Source organism: Vipera berus, assembly GCF_964194415.1.
Source record: "Vipera berus genome assembly, chromosome: 3".
Classification (NCBI taxonomy): domain Eukaryota; kingdom Metazoa; phylum Chordata; class Lepidosauria; order Squamata; family Viperidae; genus Vipera; species Vipera berus.
Window position 1 is genome coordinate 74,301,973 of NC_138204.1, and position 17,685 is coordinate 74,319,657.

The 17,685-nt window shown below is 39.8% G+C and overlaps 1 protein-coding gene across 1 annotated transcript in view; it reads right to left on the reverse strand.

The window, feature by feature from the left end:
* The window catches only part of ERICH3 (glutamate rich 3), a 73,886-nt gene that overhangs the window by 37,420 nt on the left and 18,781 nt on the right, over positions 1-17,685 (reverse strand). Inside the window, exons 3-6 of the mRNA XM_081325819.1 lie at positions 11,287-11,412; positions 6,271-6,342; positions 4,479-4,601; positions 1,622-1,783 (exon numbers count right to left, since the gene is read on the reverse strand). Coding sequence (XP_081181945.1) covers positions 1,622-1,783; positions 4,479-4,601; positions 6,271-6,342; positions 11,287-11,412 — 483 coding nt within the window. The remainder of the gene's footprint in view (positions 1-1,621; positions 1,784-4,478; positions 4,602-6,270; positions 6,343-11,286; positions 11,413-17,685) is intronic.

The following is a 17,685-nucleotide window of genomic DNA, read 5'->3' on the forward strand; positions in this document are numbered from 1 at the left end:
CCTAAGCTTAACATGGTGTGAAATAAATCAGGTATCAGTGAGATTATTGGCAGTTCCCTCCAGAACATCCAGATTCAGTCCCAGTTTTGTTCCATACAGTATTAACCTTGTGACCTCTAAAGCTTCCTCCTTCAGTTATGTATTCAAGATGGAGAGTGATTAATATTTATGTTACTTATATGTAAGGGTGTAGGTCTATACTTGTGTTATATAGTATGTTTAAATATGTGTTATGTATGTGTACACTTTGAGAGCGAGCAACTAAATTTCATTTTTAATGTGTGCCATTGTGCCCACAGTAAAAACTGACAATAAAGGTTATCTATCTATAACCATAACACTGCTGCATAAAACAATATTTTAGGAAGTATTTTTATCTCACAAGCTTTCAGAAGCTATAAGCTGACGCCAACTTAATTCAGAAGAACAGTAATACTGGGAATTAAACCTGTGTAGAGTTTCAAAGAGGTGTGCCTCAAAGGTGCTTTTTTGAAAGCATCTTCTTTCAAAGAGGTGTTTTTCCCTTTCTCTTCTCCATTATATTTGTCTCTATATACTTGCCATAAGCTCTATCGGTCACCTTGGGGGAATCCCTCTCTCTCAACCCAACCCATTTTACAGGATTGTTGTTGTGGGGAAACTAGGGGCAGGAAGGCGTATTAGCTATGTTCACTGCTTTGAAATATTTGTAAAAATAATAAAGGCAAAATAAATATATATATTTTAAAAAAACAAATAGGGAAAGAAGGGAAAGAGGAACAAGTTCCATTACAGAAAGGGTGAATATTCAGGCAGCTTCCAAGCAACATCTAATCTTCAGAGGCATCCATGCCCTTCAGCAGTGAAATCCTTTGCACCTTTCCCCCCCTCCTTTATTTTCAGCAGCTGCTTCATTTATTGATTGATTGATTGATTGATTGTTAAATTTATTTGCTGATAGCTAGTGCTATCTCATCGCAGCTAGCAATAGCACTCAGACTTATATACTCCCTCCCCAGTGCTTTGCAGTCCTCTCTGAGCAGTTAACAGAGTCAGCCTATGGCCCCCAACAATCTGGTTCCTCATTTTACTGACCTCGGAAGGATGGAAGGCTAAATCAACCTTGAACCAGTGACACTTCAACTGCCAAACTGCTGGCAGCCAGCAGTCAGCAGAAGTAGCCTGCAATACTGCATTCTAACCATTGCACCACCACCCTAGCCAGCTTAAAGCAATAAAAAGGAAGACATGAAAAAAATGTAAAGAAAACAGAAGTAAAATAATAGAACAAAGTAAACAATGAAAATGAAAACGAGAATATCAGTACGGTAACAAAAGATGGCTAGGTGGAGACCAGAGACCAAGGGGGGAGATGGAGCCTGCCATCAATCCAGCCGCTGCCTCCAGCACGGAATTCTCACACTGGGTCTCCTTATCAGGAAGATGACCCACCCCCATTTGCAACCAATTGTAAGAAATAATTGCCCTTTGTTGTTATCAACATTCTGCATCATTCTGCATTACTTCACATTCTATTTTTTTAAAAAATGTACTAGATGATTCCTTGTGTATAATTGAACAAAATGACAGTATATCCTCATTCTTCCTATTGTAGTGCATGTGTAGAGAAGTAAACGCTAACCTCGCTAGTAAAATGATATTCTTTGTCAACAGTGATAAACTTTGGTCTGGAGCTCAAACCAGTCTTTGATGAAGCTTCAGTCACGACATTTCTGTAGAGGGGCTGAAGCCGGAGTGGCTGTTGTATGTTTCCTGGAGCAGTGCTTGGTCGAGGATAAGTAATCTGAACCATTAAAAGACACAGAGGTAAATCCTTAAGTTAGGCTGAGTAAACTGGTGCTCTGTAAGTTTTTAGTTACAACTCCAAATATCACCACTGGATTTGTAATCAAAAACACTGAGAGGACACCACACTACCTATCCCTAACTTAAGAACACGTAGCTTATGCAGATTTCTGAAAACGAAATTGTAATCTGTCTACATTTGGACTTTTTGTTTCGAAATAGATAGATGGATAGATAAAGGTTTTACAACTATATCAATTTATATCCCTTAAACTAAATTGTGCAAAAACTGAATTAAGTAAAAGAAGCCAATGCATATTTCATTCAAATAGGTACAGGTAAGTCCTTATAATCAGTGGCTTAATGACTTCAAAGTTATGACAGATGTCCCCGACAGCTACTTATGACCCTGTTTGAAAGTTATGACCCAGTTTGAAAGTTATGGCCACTGCAGAGTTTCTGCAGTTGTTCACTCTTATAACAAACTAATAATAATAATAATAAACCTTTATTGTCAAAGTGCAACATGTGTACATTGAGATTAGCTGAGCCTCCCCCCCCCCGTGCTCTCTCCCCCCAACACACAGTGACAACAAACTCTCCATCCCACCACACTATGTGAACCAACTACACCACACACCGGCCTCCCAAGTCAATTCTGCATAAGATTATGTCCCATTTAAAAGCCTAACAGCCCACGGATAAAAGCTATTTTTCAGCCTGTTGGTACGGCTGGCTATATTCCTATATCTCCTACCGGATGGTAGGAGAGTAAAGAGATACCGTCCAGGGTGTGAGTCATCCCTGAGAATCTTCCTCACTCTTCCAAGGCAACGAGCCCTGGCGATGTCATCCAGGGATGCTGCAGTTTCCCCCACACACAAACACCCATTTGTCTCCCCCACCCATCCTGCTGGGTCCTCACAGGCCTCAGCCTGCTTCGCACCCAGCCATTCAGACACCCAAGGGAGCCTAAAGCCAGGCAGCCAATGTTACTGGTGCACATGGGGCTCTGAGAGCTTGTAGGCCGGAAGCCTTTGTCCCACTCGGCCACCCAAGGGAGCCTAAAGCTGGGCAGCTGAGGCTACTAATGCATATGGGGCTCTGAGAACTTGTAGGCCAAGGCCTGCTTCCCATTCAGCCCCCCTCCCCACCAAGGGAGCCTAAAGCTGAGCAGTGAGTGCTACTGGTGCATGTGGGGTTGTGAGAACTTATAAGCTAAGGCCTGCTTCGTAATCAGCCACCCAAGGGAGCCTAAAGCCGGGGGCAGACATTACCATTGCAGGTGGGGCTGTGAGAGCTTGTTAGGCCGAAGCCTTCTTCCCATTCAGCCACCCAGGGACTTGCAGGACTTGGCCTACTCCTCAGCCAGCTCCAGGACCCAGCAGCACCCAGTTTACCTTTCTATCTTTTGCAGAAACCTGCTCGGCCAATGCAAGACTCAGCATTAGAGGTTGCCTGCCTTATGGCAATCTCATGCTATTCTATAAGCAAATGTTATTCCCATTTGTTTGTAGAGTTTGTGGATGGGGGGGTTAGGGGTCATGAAGCTAGGCCATCTCACTTAACAACTGTCACCAGTTGTGGCCATAATGGCCATTATGGTTGTACGTCAAGGACTACCTGTATTCAAAAATAGCTATATTCTAACAGATATATATTTAAAATGGTCACATTAAGTAGAAGATAACATTAGCATAACAGAGTGCTCATGAAATTAAGCAAGGATTTGTGTATTGGCATTCCACATCAGAGTTTCTTTATATCCTAAAACAGGGGTCTTCAGACTTGGTCCTTTTATGACTTGTGGACTTCAACTCCCAGAATTCCTCAGCCAGCGTGCCGGTGGGAAGGTAACAGCGTTCCATGTGCCTTTGGCGTCTAGTCATGCCGGCCACATGACCACGGAGACGTCCTCGGACAAGCGCTGGCTCTTCGGCTTTGAAACGGAGATGAGCACCGGCCCCTAGAGTTGGAAACAACTAGCATGCATGTGCGGGGGAACCTTTACCTTTACTAAGAATACCTTATGCATATTTTAAGCCAATCAGTGCCATTCTAGAATTGGGTAGCCTAAACAAATTACATAAATAAAGAAGTAAAACCTGTAACATTGACTATGAGTAGCCAAATCTCCATATTAATGCATCGAAACACATAAAATGATTATAAATGCTTCAGTCTTTAAACAAGCCATAGCTTGCTAAGTTCTTACAAGGATAAAATAAGTATATATGGCCCAATTGCGCCACGAAATCTCCAGCAGTTTTTTTTTACCAATTCAGTTTAATGAAAGAGAATTTGTTTTACCAAACCATTTCAAACTGGAAGAGAGATTCAGAAAAATTCTCATGGATAAAATGGATGGCAGACTTGCTTAGTGTCCAGTTAGTTAAGCACTATTTGTGAATATCTTACTTCCACTGTTCAAATATTTTTTCAAAGGAACCCCAACCTTCCTGACTGGCCATACTTCATTAAAATCCCATTTCTCCATCTACAAATTTGGTGGAGATCTGCAAATGTCATTTATAACCACAGCCATGTATGGCACCTTGATATCCTTTGGATTAAAAGGGAATAAACATTTTAAGATAGTTCCCAGTGCTACAAATTTGCATGATGTCACTTTGATTCCATTAAAATTTAAACAGGAATATTGTTTATCCTACAGAGACTCACTAGAGACTCACCGTGTGACTTGATGGTCCTCTCTCACCCAATTTGCGCCGCCCAAAGCGATTTCTTGGTACAGTAGGTGGATGTGGGGAAAGCAAATGATGGGAACCATCTGCTGCCTTTCTCGCTCGGTCCGCCTAAATGAAGGAGAAATGACAGACTTGACATTACATATACAAGTACGTTACCTTATGAGTAAGGGTGGGCAGCCTCCTTCTCTATGTCTTTCAGCCATCTCAGGTGAATCCAACCAGAAATATGCCTAGGTCACAGGTCTGCAACCCGCGGCTTTCAGCCGTCTCCTGCGGCTCCCAGTCCTCTGCCATGTGCAGTCCAAAAAAAAAAAAAAGTGGGACTAAAAAAGTTCAACCAATCAATTCAAATATGCACGGTAGGTGCATATCTCGCCTTGGCTCCACTCTTCAGTCAAACCCTGTTCTGCACATGCGCGCATGTACGCGCATGCACACACATTTTTTGCGGCTCCCAGTTTTTCCTTTTGTGAGGGAACCGGTTCCGAGTGGCTCTTTCACTGTTTCAGGTTGCTGACCCCTGGCCTAGGTGAACTAATTAGGCTTAATTAATTCAATACCTTAAAAGAATCTAGCAAGTCTGAAAGTACAATTTCACCACCACCACTTTTAACTACTTGATCCATTAGGGTGAGTCCTCCCTAATTTTCTTTCTCCAACCATTAAGCCACTGACGGCTCCTGCCTCTCATCGGATGGTTTCCAAGGCAGCATCTCTTCCCCTCATTCCCCAAGGTCATCCATACATTCCATTACAATGTCCTGCTGGTAACATATATGCAGAGATGGTTTCCATTTTTACAGCCTGTGGTTTCTAGCAAGGACTTAATTCTATATATAAGCGATCCCATGTGAGACTGTCAGGCTCCTGTAGACTCGTGTAAAGGCAATTCTCTGTAAAGTTAATGTGGCTGTTGCAGAGAGCTGTACTGTAAGCATATGGCTAAGGAAGGGGAGGGCCTGCTTACTCCTCATCCAGTATCAGTTTGAACATGGAACAGTAATGCCTGAACATAGCTTGAGATACCTGAGTAAACAATATTGTTAGAAAACAATGCTCTGGCAAAGCTCTTTGTAAATAAGGCTTCTATCCAGGAATTCAGCCAATATCTTCAAAACCCTAGACTAGAGAGAATCAAGGCCCACACCTGAACCTTCCAATATTAGTAAATTTGCTTGTTTTGTTTTTTGCTTCCTTTGAGTCAGTTGTAACTCCTGGGGACTGTGCAGTCTGTGTAGTTTCCTTGGATATATTTGTGGTCTATCATTGCCCTCTTTCTAGGACCAAGAAAGTATGACCAGCCCAAAGTCACCCAGCTGGCCTCATGTCAAAGGGATACCTAAAACTCACTATCTCATGGTTCCCAGCCTGGTCTTCAACCACTGTATCAAACAGGCTCTCAAACTGGCTTTTCTATTTATATAAATGTAATTATGCCTCCCCGTGAGAAAATTATTAGGAAACAGTAGCAGAATCTAACCAAATACCCATCATGAATAGAATAAAAAAACATTCTAATTGCTAGACATAGGAAAAAGGAATAGCTCATAAAATCAAGTCAAATCTAGGGCCACTGGATTTATGCTGCAAAAAAACCAGGGCAGCCAGGGAATTCAGTAAACTCTCTTTTGATGCTGTCTAGCAATTATTGAGACTTTTGCAATCTAGAACTGGTTACCCTAAACAAACATGTATCTCTAAGTCTTATCAATGGCAATCAACTCTAGTCCTGGAAGAAATCAGGGATTCTTTTCAAAAAGAGAGAAATTGTTACCTTGGTTCGCTGGATCCGCTCCCGCCTTGCCGAACTCTCAAGTTTTCTTTTTATGTCACCCTGGTGATGTCGCTAATAGGTCCATTTAAAAAATAAAATAAAAAGTAAAGACAAAATCACATTTCAGATTTACCATCTGGTTACATCATTCCTAGAGCACATAACACTACTCTGAGTTGTTACACCTTTTCTCTTTCCTCCCAATCTTTAAGTTATGTTTTTTTCTTCCTTTCCTCTTCATAATCTCTTTTGGATAGTAGGACTGAGATTCTTTCTGGTTTTTATACATTGCTCTGCTGGCCTTTTGGGGGGGAGTGAAGAGCATGACTTCTTAAAATATAAATAGAAAACAAAATCCCCCATCCAAATGGTTGGTCAAATTTATTGTGTAAGCAAGGCTCATATCAAAGAGCAAGTGACTGTCAAGTGATTAAAGACAGGAGTTTTATTCAAATAGCTATTAGTAAAAGCTGCCCAATAAGTGCATAGGCTTCAAATCCTCCTACATCCAGCAACCTTTTCCCTTTCTTTTTCTTCCTTCTGTCTTTTCAAACCACAACTCCCAGCAAGCAACACTCCCAGCCTAGTTGATAATGATGATTTATATCCCTTTTAAGAACACAAGTAGTACTTGAGAACACAACAGAAGAGATGGGATGGGTAAATTATATAATGCTTTAGCTATCTATGCAATATTATAAATGCAATTCTCAGGCGCATGCAGAGGCAAAATAGGGTGCCAATTTTGATAACATTTTGTCCCATTTTCTGCAATGCATCACAATAATTAGGGATGGAAAGGAAGGAAAAAGAAGTAGCAATTCCCAAGCAGACCAAACATTTCACCGTTGCAATGCATAGTGGTCACGTCACGTAATTAAGCACTGCAGTTTTACCACTCAACAATGAAGTAATTTTCTATGATAATAATACAATAAACAAAGCTACCACCCATACCGCAGTAAGTGGAGAGGGCTGTTTAAGTATTAAAAATTTATCTGAACAGGTAAAAGCATTTTCCCGATGTTTCTTAAAGCTGCTGTTAAAAATGGAGCATGCCAGGTTTCCTTTGCAATGAAGAATAACAAGACACTCTATACCTAATGAGTTCTTGTGAAAATGTCTTTTAAATGTAGACAGCAGGTGTTGGGTATGGAGTGTCATGTCTAACTTAATCCTGAGAGACAACCATTTTCGCAGTTTTTTTAGGTAATAGGCAATAAGCTCGTATGTGTAAATCCCTTGGAGATTTGGATCTAGTAACACTTCTGTGAATGTTATAACTGAAGACTGAGATCCTCAAAAATCTTCGGGAAAAAAGTACCCAGCAATTTGAAAATCATTATTTTAATATATGGCCAACTGCTCGTAGGACTGAATCCTTTAACAAAAATGTTGGTATCTCCTACATTCAGCACATAATGCTTGCAAATAATAATAATAATAATAATAATAATAATAATAATAATAATAACAACAACAACAACAACAACAACAACAACAATAAAATAATAATAATAATAATAATAATAATAATAATAATAATAATAATAATAATAATAATAATAGCAGCAGCAGCAGCAGCAGCAGCTGGAAGGGACCTTGGAGGTCATCTATTCCAACTCCCTGCTCAGGCAGGAAACCCTGTACCAATTCAGGCAAATGGCTGTCCAGTCTCTTCTTAAAAACCTCCAGTGTTGGAGCATTTATAATAGGAGTATTAAAAACCTAGCTGCTTTGAAATGAACTGCTAAGGGTGGGTTATTGTAATATGCACTTTTGCTCTATCATGGCCTCACAGAATAGTGTCTTCAGAGAGAAGCAGGGGCAAGGCAAGGATAAAAAGTTAGGGAGATCAATCCTGAAGATTCAATTTCTAGCTCTGATGTCTTGAAAGAATTACTGTCTACCATTCTAGATTGCAAAAATCCATACAACCACTAGATGGCAGCAAAGGCACAAATCCTCATAACATTTTGGTTGCATCTAGAGAGTCATCTAGATTTTTCCAGTTGTCAGAGTTCAGACACAGTGCTTTTGGAATGTCTTAACTTTACTATATTTCTGAAATATTTTACCTTAATACTGAATAAGACTTTGCTTAGTCTCTTGTCTATCAAGGGATCTAAGTATTAGAGCTAGATTTTGTTCCAGGACTCTTTGCTACCTAGGATAGGACACTTGTCACTGCTGGCTCCTTCTCTCATTTCTAACTAATTTAGGGTTTGCTTTGTTCCCTGCATGGTACTTTGAAGAATAACAAACTGAAAATAAAACATGGGTTCTCTCCTTTTACATGCTCCCATGAACACTTACGGAATATACAATAAGACCCAAACAAGCTGTATTGTTCAGGAGAAAAATGCAATAATCTTAAGTAGAACCTGTTCAACTATATTTGTAAGCTTATTGTATTGTGAAGCCACGTCCTTAATTAGCCCATCAAATCTAAATCTTGAATGTGAAATCACAAGCTGGCAATATGGATATATTGGCACATGGACTTTCCTAAACATGGAATCTTTCCTCTTTGTAATTAGGTTTGAAAAGGTCTTCCGTTTAAGAATTCTTTTTAGCTTATGTACTGTAATCACATGAAATTCCCCAGGCACAACAAGAAAATCCCATAAAAGTGTCTGCCTCATGAAAGAAGAAAGATCTGTCTGTAAGAATGAATAGGCAAGCATTGCCATATATTGTGTATGGTGTATGGATGGGCCCAAATATAGGTGTGTATTTTTGAACAAATGATGGAGAGAACACAAGCTGGTGGCCCTGGTGCAGCCTAGTAACATCAGTTTTTTTCAACCATAGAAAGGAAAATTCATCAGTGGGGCATTTGTTAAGGATTTTTAAAATAAATAAATGATTGTCATGGAAAAACAACAAAAAGGTATTGTGTATGCCCAATGTAGTTCATAAATAAGTAAAATTCTCTGATATATGAGATTATCAAAATCTTTATGTGGTAGCCATACATTTCTGCTACCACTTCTCACGTTGGAACAAGCTCAATTTACATTCAAAATATATACTATAGTTTATTTAACAAATATCCCCAACTTGGTGCCTTCCAGATGTTATGGATTAAACTTCTATGCTGGCTGGGCTATAATGAAGATGTAATCTATTATATCTGAAGGACCCAGACTAAGATGAGCCACTATTTTTCATTCCAGCAGAAAATTCAGAAAGAAGAATCTTCATTAAATGCCACATGAGATCTCTTATCTCCTTCCCAAAGGGCCATTGCCCCTTCGTTTCCTTTTCACAGGCCCTATTTAGATTTTTCTTTTTACCCCCCCTCCCCACCCCCCCCAAAGCTTTCCTCACTATCCTTATCTATTCAATTTTCTTGTTTATCTCAGGAAGGGAAATGGGGAGAAGGGAATATAAAATTTCTATTATGCTCCAAACCAAGTCATAGGTTTCCGCTGCCATCTTTTCTCTTCCAATGCAGATTTCGGTGTGTTTATGTATAGGAGGAAGGGTAATGGAAGTCCACAACAAAACTCTCTTTGGGAATTCCATTGGCAAACTGTTGATAGCTACTAGCTTCGATGATCCATAAGATTTCTTCAAAGATTTTGTCTGTGCAGGGTGTTTCTGATGTTACCAGATGTTTGATCAGCCGGGGAGGGGTAAAAAGTGATAGTCACTATTAAATAATCTCCATGTTTGTGCAAGTATGTATGTATATGCACATCAGACTTAGGTGGTACCTCCTTAGAATTCTAAGATTCTAAGACAGTTGGTCTCAACTGCTGTTTTCTGTTCGTCAGGCGAGTAGCACATAGGTTTCTCAACTTTGCCAAGAACCTGTATAAAATGAATGCTGACTTCTTAGCAAGGCTCAGAGACCTAAAGTTCTCCTGAACTGTATATCTGAGTTTTAGGTGAAACCATGAGAAACAGTAGCATCACAAAGGAAGTCAGAAGGTAGAAACAACCGATAGCTGGAACCGAGCTAGGATGAGGCCTACCTCCAGCCACGCTTCCACTTTTTGTGTGAATGAAATAGCGTCTGCTCCTTCCTGTCCTCCCTCACTCTTTATATCTATGCTTTTGTTTGTTCTGGCCAGTTTCCCATGACCTTTGGTGTTCACATGGGTAGAAGTAAGCATTTTTCTGATGGACCGTGACCAGTTCTTGAGTACACAGATGGGACATGACCTCCTGCTGTCTTTCCCACAGGAGATGACTGTGTGGAATCTAGTGACCATTCTGAGGTCTGGCCAGCAATCTGGCCAATTACAAGTCTCTGCTTCTTTTGACAACTAATTTATCTCTCACGTAAGGCATTCTCTCAGAATTGATCGCTACAGTAATAAATCTAGAATAAGTGAAATTACTAATTTTTCGTAATCACAGTTACTAACACATGTTAGAACTACAGGTGTTCCTTAGGTTAGCGAATCAATACAGATTTCTTTTGGGGGAAAAATTAAGCTTTATAAGTGTTCTGGGAGTTAACATCAGGATTTGCACCAATTGATCATAATTTTCCAGATGCTCAATCCTTTGCTCAGGAGTTGATTTATCTTGCAGAAGTCTTTCTAGGTTAGAAACTTGATTGCAGATAAGAATGATGCCTCTACCCAAGCAATTGATTGCCCAGAGCTGAACAAGGGATTCAAAGCTTGAAATATCTATGACCCAACATTTAAAAGCCCACCTTCATCACCCCCACAACCTTGGCCCCTGGGATATATTTTCATAATGGTTTTCTCTAGCTTAGGAATTGCTGGTTTCTGCCTGGCCAGTTTCACCGCTTACAAATAGAACAATTCTTCTGCTCTAATGTATGTTAGAGTTGCAATTCAGCATCATTACTAACCCACAATAACTGTCAAACATGTGAAAATGGGTAATTATAATACACTAATGGTTACTAATCAGTGGTGTAGATCTTCTACCAGTCGCAGCATATTTAATGACATTTCCACATGTAGATATTCTCAGAAATCCTAAATATGACTATGACTTTTATGAAGAGTAGCCATAATATAACCATACTTCCATATCAAGAGCTTTGTGAAAAATAGCCTGAGCCAAGCATTCCCGTATATACTTCTGATGATCCTTCTTCATGGCATTTAACCGGTATTCCTTGTCTGATATTATCCTTCCACTTCTTGAGATCTGCCATGAAGAAAACAAAATATGCAGGTAGTGTGTGTTAGGGAAAGAGGATATAAGACTTATACAGCTTCTCACCATAAACTAAAATATTTTCATCATAATCTTAATCTTCTATGAGGACATGGAGATTAAGATAAGCACAGACTGCTCCATTCTCTCCAGCAAAAATGTGATGTTCTACATAACCAAGATCTTGTTACATATGTACCAGAGAGACAGGCTAGGTACTTCTGCCATAAAGTTTGTATTTTAATCAAACTAGAATTCAAAAGGGGAAAAAAGACAATAGTATTTTTCTTCTCTTCTAGAAAAAAAAAGTCATCAGTGAGGAAATGCTTTGCATATTAACTAAAAAACCAAATCCCATTGTGATCACTGGGGCTTACCCTCAGTGAATACGTATAGGGTTGCAACTACCAAAGCTAATGAAGGGGTACAGAACTCAGATAGAAACCCATCTTTTTTCTGTGATTCTGTTTTCCAGCCATTACAGTGGAAGTTTCCAAAGCTAGCAACTTTAAGACTTGTGGACTTCAACTCCCAGAATTCCTCAGCTACTTATGCTGGTTGGGAATTCTGGGAGTTGAAATCCACAAGTCTTAAAGTTGCCAAGTTTGGAGAGCCTTGCATTACAGCAAGGGTGGACATTTGTTTTCCCATCACAGGCTACATGTATACCCACAGGATGAACTAATAGGTTGTTTAACGGCAATGCTGATGCATCTAGTGTGGGGTAGAGGCAACCCTGGCTTTTTTATGACTTGTGGACTTCAACTCCCAGAATTTCTGAGCCAGCCATGCTGGCTCAGGAATTCTGGGATTTGAAGTCCATGAGTCATAAAAGAGCCAGGGTTGCCTATCCCTGATCTAGTGGTTATGAATACCCTTCCTCTTTCCAATACCCTCCTTTTTCTTTCCCAAGCCCACGGTATAGGAAGTTGAACTGGCTTTCTGGATTTAATAGCAATAACACTTAGACTTATATACCACTTCACAATGCTTTACAGTCCTCTCTAAGCAGTTTATAGAGTCAGCATATTGCCCCTCCAACAATCTGGGTCCTCATTTTACCAACCTTGGAAGGATGGAAGGGTGAGTCAACCTTGAGCTGGTCAGGATCGAACTACTGGCAATCAGCAGAATTAGCCTGCAATACTTCATTCTAACCACTGTGCCATCATGGTTCAGTGGTTAAAATGAGCCAATGAACCCTTTGTGAACCACGCACCTCTTATAACTATGTTAGTTATTATAAGTGGAAGGATGGTTTTGAAATCCAAATGCTGAATTGCTAGAGTTTAATTTTGGTATCCTTTTTAAAATACACATCCCTTCAAGCATTGAAGAGTAGCCTTCCAATTATCAACTGGAAACATGCCCTGACATAGCAGATTTATGAAGCCACTCGAGAACAAATCATGCCTGAAAAAAGTATGGAACAGCAGCCTGGTAAGAAATAGCTTAATATTAAGCTTTCTAGTTGGTGTCATTCATGGGTAGAAATGATTTAATATAACTATGTTAAAAGCCCAAGCTTTGTGCCAAGATAGCAAGTCTACATAGAACCTAATCAATCCATGTCACCAAAAGGTCTCCCATAGCATTAAAGTAGGTTGCTGCTGTATTATTGATAGTGAGCCAGGTTTATTAAGATGGAACAAAGCTTCAAATTCCATTAATACTTCTTCATCAGTCATTCTCAGTGTGTTAGACATCTTGAGCATAGAACAGGCTTATTTAGCTTCAAATGTCACTTGAAAATGCTAAGTGGCTCATTTGGTGGCATGATTCTCCTCTAAATGGCTTTTATTTGAATGCTTTTTGACCAAGCAGTTTACTGTTCTGTATTACTGAGCTTATCTATTGGATTCTCATTTTATCCTTTTTCCTGTTTTCTATACAACCAACCAACACACACACAAAATTTAATACACTAGAAAACTGCTCCCCTCCTTTGAAACTTAAGATTGCCCTCGTCTCTTATCTAAAGCACTTCAGTATGAAACATATAACCTGAGTATCTGCATGGATATCCCACTAGATTAAATTACAACCCCCTGGCTCAGATACTAAATAGCAAATATCATTCAACTCTGCAGGATAGACGTCTAAGTAAATATCCATCTTGGATGTCTGTCAATACACCACACGATGCCTGAGTTGGTAGGATACAGGCAGCAGTATCTTGGCTTGCAGAGTAGCTCTAGGTTTTAGATCCTAGCTTGTACAAAACAGAGTGAGCATACATGGAGTAAACCTAAGCTTTGGTTACACTTTATACTGACACAGTATAGAAGGCACAGGTCCAACTAAAACTGGTAACTTATAAAGAAAATTACTAAAAGCAATATGTGATATTTTAAATTGACCAAAACTATGATATGCAGTGTAGGTCAATAATTATGAGCCCACTTGGTGACAATCATGCCGTAATGAAGGCTGAAAGTTAGACTTTACGAGAGTAAATGTTAATGAGCATGAATGAATGAATAAAATTATAGAACAATCAGAATTCCTATATTGATGGCAGTTGCATACTACATTCCAGACAGTGGCATCTTCAGGGAAAACAAGGAGGGTCAGATTAAGGAAAGAATCATTGTGGCACTTATAGTGCATGACCTAGTCCTTTTCTATATTCATCAAAATATTTCATGCCCAAAGGGGTAGAGTTTAAGCTAAACTAAATTATACAGATTTCACTGACTCCAGTAAATGGACTTAATAGAAGAGCCAAGTATGAGCTTTTGGGAGAACACTATGCAACCTTTTGAATGAACGCAATCCAGAAGGAAACAAAAATATTCAGATAAGTGAAGTGAATGGATGATGGCAACTGGTTAAGAGATTACAGAAATGATTCAGTGACCAAGAATGAAGGAAGGAAGACTGTTTGGTGAGCATCTGCATTGGAAGTGATACATTTCTTTCAAACAGCTGTTAGCAGACTCTCTTCGTGTATATGCATGGCAAAGGAATTAATATATCTAAAACGTGACTGATTTCCCTATTTATAATGAAAGCCTGAAAGAATTATTGAAGACTAGAAGGCGCTAGAAGGTTCTGAATGTGGGACGAGCACTGTTTGCTAGTTTTAAAAGTAAAAGTAAACTGACTGCAGAAAGATAATCTATAAGATAATCAATTAAATCAATTAAATTGAAATTGAAATTGAAAATGGCCATAAAAGAAACAGTACTAGTGGGAACTTCCGGTGGCTCCGCGGCGACGGAGACAGCCTTCTCGGGCTGCCCGCGGCTCAGCTGTTGTTTTTTCACCCGAAACAGCGCCGATCAGCTGTTCGGGCGAATTTGAAGCCCCCTCCTCGGGAGAAGAGGAGGGGGTGAGGCCCCAGGTAGGGGTAGAGTTCTCCGGGGCCGCCTGAGCTTGGAGCTTGGGCGGCTGAAGGATTGAACTCCCCCGAAGCCTGGGTTGCTCCCAGCTGGCTGGCGTCTCTGCTCCGGACTTCTTGGAGCAGAGCCAGGCGTCTGCGACCACCCCTGCCTGAAGAAAGGACTATGGATTAAAGGAGCAGGCAGAGCGGTACAAGAGGAAAAGGTGAAGAGGATTATTTTATTATACTCTCGAGCTTGATGGACTTTTTAAACTTTAAGTGAAAGTGCGTCACAATTGAAAAGTAAAAGATGGCGGCTAAACCTCCCCCTAAAACTCTTCGGAGTGGTGGATCTTCTCCGGTGCAACAATCATCATTACAGGCGTTGCACCCTCCTGATGTACTGACATCGAAGGACTTACGAGATGCTTTGGATAAACATGCCCAGGTACTTTTGGAGTCAATTAATCAATCAATGGCTGATAAATTTGCACAGATGGAGGAGAAATTGGAGAAACTGGAGGAGAGAATGGAAGAGAGGATGGAACAGAAGCTCAGCGTGATGAAGGTAGACATTTTGTCTTCAGTGCATAAAGTGGCGGAATGTGTGGAAGATTTAGATGAAAAATTGGATGATTTGACTCAAAAGAATGAAATATTAGAAGTTAAAGTACGGGAGAATGAAAATTTAAGAGACAAAATGGAAAGGGAGTTAAGCCTTGCCCAATATTACCAGATGCAGTTTGCTGTTAGAATCAGAGGTTTAAAAGAGAACATTAAGGAAGATTTAAAGCAGCTGGTTTCTGAGGCTTTTGAAGTGGTATTGAATCAGCCAGCATCTGAAATAAGAGCAGCTATGGATAAAGTGTTCCGTGTAAACTCATGGATTGCCAGACAGAGAAAGTTGCCTAGAGATGTGGTGGTTTACTTCACAAAAAGAGAAATCAGAGATGAAGTTATACAAGCTGCCTATGATGCTAAAGTTGTGATTGCTGATCAAGAAGTCTTGGTTTTAAAAGAGATCCCTCCAAAGATTTTGAGGAGAAGGAAGGATTTTATATTTCTTGTGCAAGAGCTCAAGCAACGAGATATAAGGTTCAGATGGGAGATTCCAGACGGGCAGATGGTGATGTATGAAGGCAAAAGGTACCGGTTGATTACTGTGAAGCAAGCGCGTGATTTCTACAATACTGTTTTAAAAGCAACCCCATTAACACTTCTGGAAGCTGCAAAGGGATCTGGAGAAGGAGAAGGAGAACATCAAGAGGATGAAACTGAGGAAAATGGTGCTGGAGGAGATCAAGCTACAACCTCTTTGGATGATCCTAGAGAGCAAAGGGTAACGCGTGCTGCTTTAAAAAGAGCAAAGAAAATAAAAGAACAAGATCAGCAAAAGTCTTCAGAATCTTCACAACGTACTCGTAGCCAAGCAGTGGGAGGAGCACGGCCTAAAGAAGATAGTCCTATCAAAGCAGTGCTTCAAGAGCTTTGGGAGGATATGCATGGCAACTAAATTTTTGACTTGGAACGTTAATGGACTAAATTCACCACAGAAGAGAAAGAAGGTTTTTCAATATTTAAAACAATTTAAGATAGATGTTATATGTTTGCAAGAAACGCATATTAGGGCTATGGACCAAAAGTTTTTATTGAACTCAAGACTGGGTACGCATTTTGTTGCCTCTGCAATGAATAAGAAAAATGGAGTGGTTGTTTATATTAAAAGTGCCATAACAGCGGATTTAATTGAAGCAGATAAGCATGGAAGATACGTACTGATAGACTTGTTGCTAGAAGGCAAAAAGACGCTTCTAGTTGGACTGTATGCCCCTAATCAACAACAACAACAGGCTGACTTTTTTAGTTTACTTTATACAAAGCTTACCCAGTTGGATTATAAATCTTTTATTTTTATGGGGGACTGGAATGGTGTTATGGATGTACAGATGGACAAGGCTGGAGCTTTTAAGCGCATTCCAAGTCATGCTAGACTGCCTAAATCTTTTTTTGAAATGAAGGATGACTTGGAATTGCGAGATATCTGGCGCGAGAGACACCTGCAGGAAAAGGATTATACTTTTTATTCTGATAGACATAAATCTTTTTCGAGGATTGATTTTATTTTGGTGACTAATGACTTTTTTTTGAGGACTAAAAAGGTGAAGATTTGTGCAAGAACTATTTCTGATCATAGTCCAGTGTGGTTAGAGATTGATAAGGAGAAAAGAGACAGGCGCTCGTGGCGCGTAAATGAGAATTTGTTTAGAAATCAGAGAAATGTGGAAGAATGCAAACAGCGGATGAAGGATTTTTTTGAAACTAATATGAACAAAGGTACTTCTATGGACATGGTGTGGGATGCTAGCAAGGCATACATGAGAGGGGTGTTGATATATATGAACAACAAACATAGACGTGCTGTGGAAGCTAGGAGGAAAGAACTGGAGAATGAAATAAAGGAAAAAGAAAAGGCTTTGATTTTGAAGTCAGAGGATGTGAAGACTAAGGAGGCTATTAAATTGTTAAGAGGACAATTTGATAAATTAATGGCTGACCAAGTGGCAACCAATCTGCGGTTTGCCAGGCATAACACTTTTTGTAACGCTAACAAACCAGGCAGATGGTTAGCTTATAGATTGAGGAAAAAACAAAGGGCTTCTAATATAGACAAGATTGAGCATAAAGGAAGGGTTGTGTTTCAACAGGACCTTATCAAGGACGCTTTTGTGGATTTTTATTCTAAATTATATGCTAAGGAGAAAATTAATGAAAAAGACATTGATATATATTTGGAAAATGCTAGCATCCCGGTTCTTACGCAAGTACAAAAAGAAGGGATTAATCAACTGATCACAGAAGAAGAAATTTTTACAGCAATTAAGGAATTGAAGGTGGATAAAGCACCAGGTACGGATGGCTTGACTGCGGCCTATTATAAA